At 57.3% G+C, this 847-nt stretch overlaps 1 protein-coding gene across 1 annotated transcript in view; it reads right to left on the bottom strand.

The window, feature by feature from the left end:
- Positions 1-239: 239 nt before the first annotated feature.
- The window catches only part of VOLCADRAFT_96037 (uncharacterized protein), a gene marked incomplete at both ends in the record, with an annotated part of 14,896 nt that continues 14,288 nt past the window's right edge, over positions 240-847 (bottom strand). The window contains one exon of the mRNA XM_002955108.1: positions 240-260. Within this exon, the coding sequence (XP_002955154.1) occupies positions 240-260 (21 nt within the window). The remainder of the gene's footprint in view (positions 261-847) is intronic.

Below are 847 nucleotides of genomic sequence, written 5' to 3'. Positions count from 1 at the left end.
CGTGCCGGCCGTCGTTTCCCGTGCGGCCTGACCCGGGGGCGGAGTGCATGAGACTAACCAGCCGTATGCACCCGCCCCCCGCGCTGTGCTTCGGCCCTGGGCCCCCGGCTTTTCAGCCCACAGTGTAATCAACGTCATACATACATACATACATACATACATACATACACACGCACATGCATGCACACTTCCAAGGGGACGTCGTCTTCGGATGGTCGCAGCACGGCAATCAGGGCGAATCAGGGCACCGGTGCCGGAGCCTGCGCCGGGTGCAGAGAGGCGGGGTAGAGGTAGGGGGCCGCTCTCTCTCCCTTCCCCCCCTTCATCACACACACATGGACGGCATCCTACAAGCCACAGACAGCTCACCCTCACATCACACACGCACACACATACATACAAACATACAAATGTACATATACGCGCACACGAGCGCTTTACAGAGACACAACCACTGCGCCCGTTGTCCTGCTCTTGCAATGGCTTCACGCTTGGCAAGCCATCCTAAAAGGGATGACACCGTGCGAATCCGGATCGGGGGCCCCAACCGCCCTTCTTGCCAGCCTTCTGTTGACTGAGGTTGACTGTGGTTGACTGAGGACTGCGACTCAGGCGGTGACGGTGGCGGTGAGGCCAAGTTGCCGCAGCAGTCACACAGCAACACAGTCACACAGCAACACAGGCAAAATCACGTTTGTCAGCAAAATACTCCTGAGAGCACTGACATACACACTGACACACACACAGACACACACTCACTCCCACGATGTGATACTCATGTGGTGTACCTTCCACGAGACACAGAACTTTACGAACGCCGTTATTAGACCATCACCCAGCCCCCTCG

Source organism: Volvox carteri (genome assembly GCF_000143455.1).
Source record: "Volvox carteri f. nagariensis unplaced genomic scaffold VOLCAscaffold_49, whole genome shotgun sequence".
Taxonomy (NCBI): domain Eukaryota; kingdom Viridiplantae; phylum Chlorophyta; class Chlorophyceae; order Chlamydomonadales; family Volvocaceae; genus Volvox; species Volvox carteri.
Note: the sequence above shows the minus strand (reverse complement) of the source record. Positions and strands in the feature narration are given on the sequence as shown.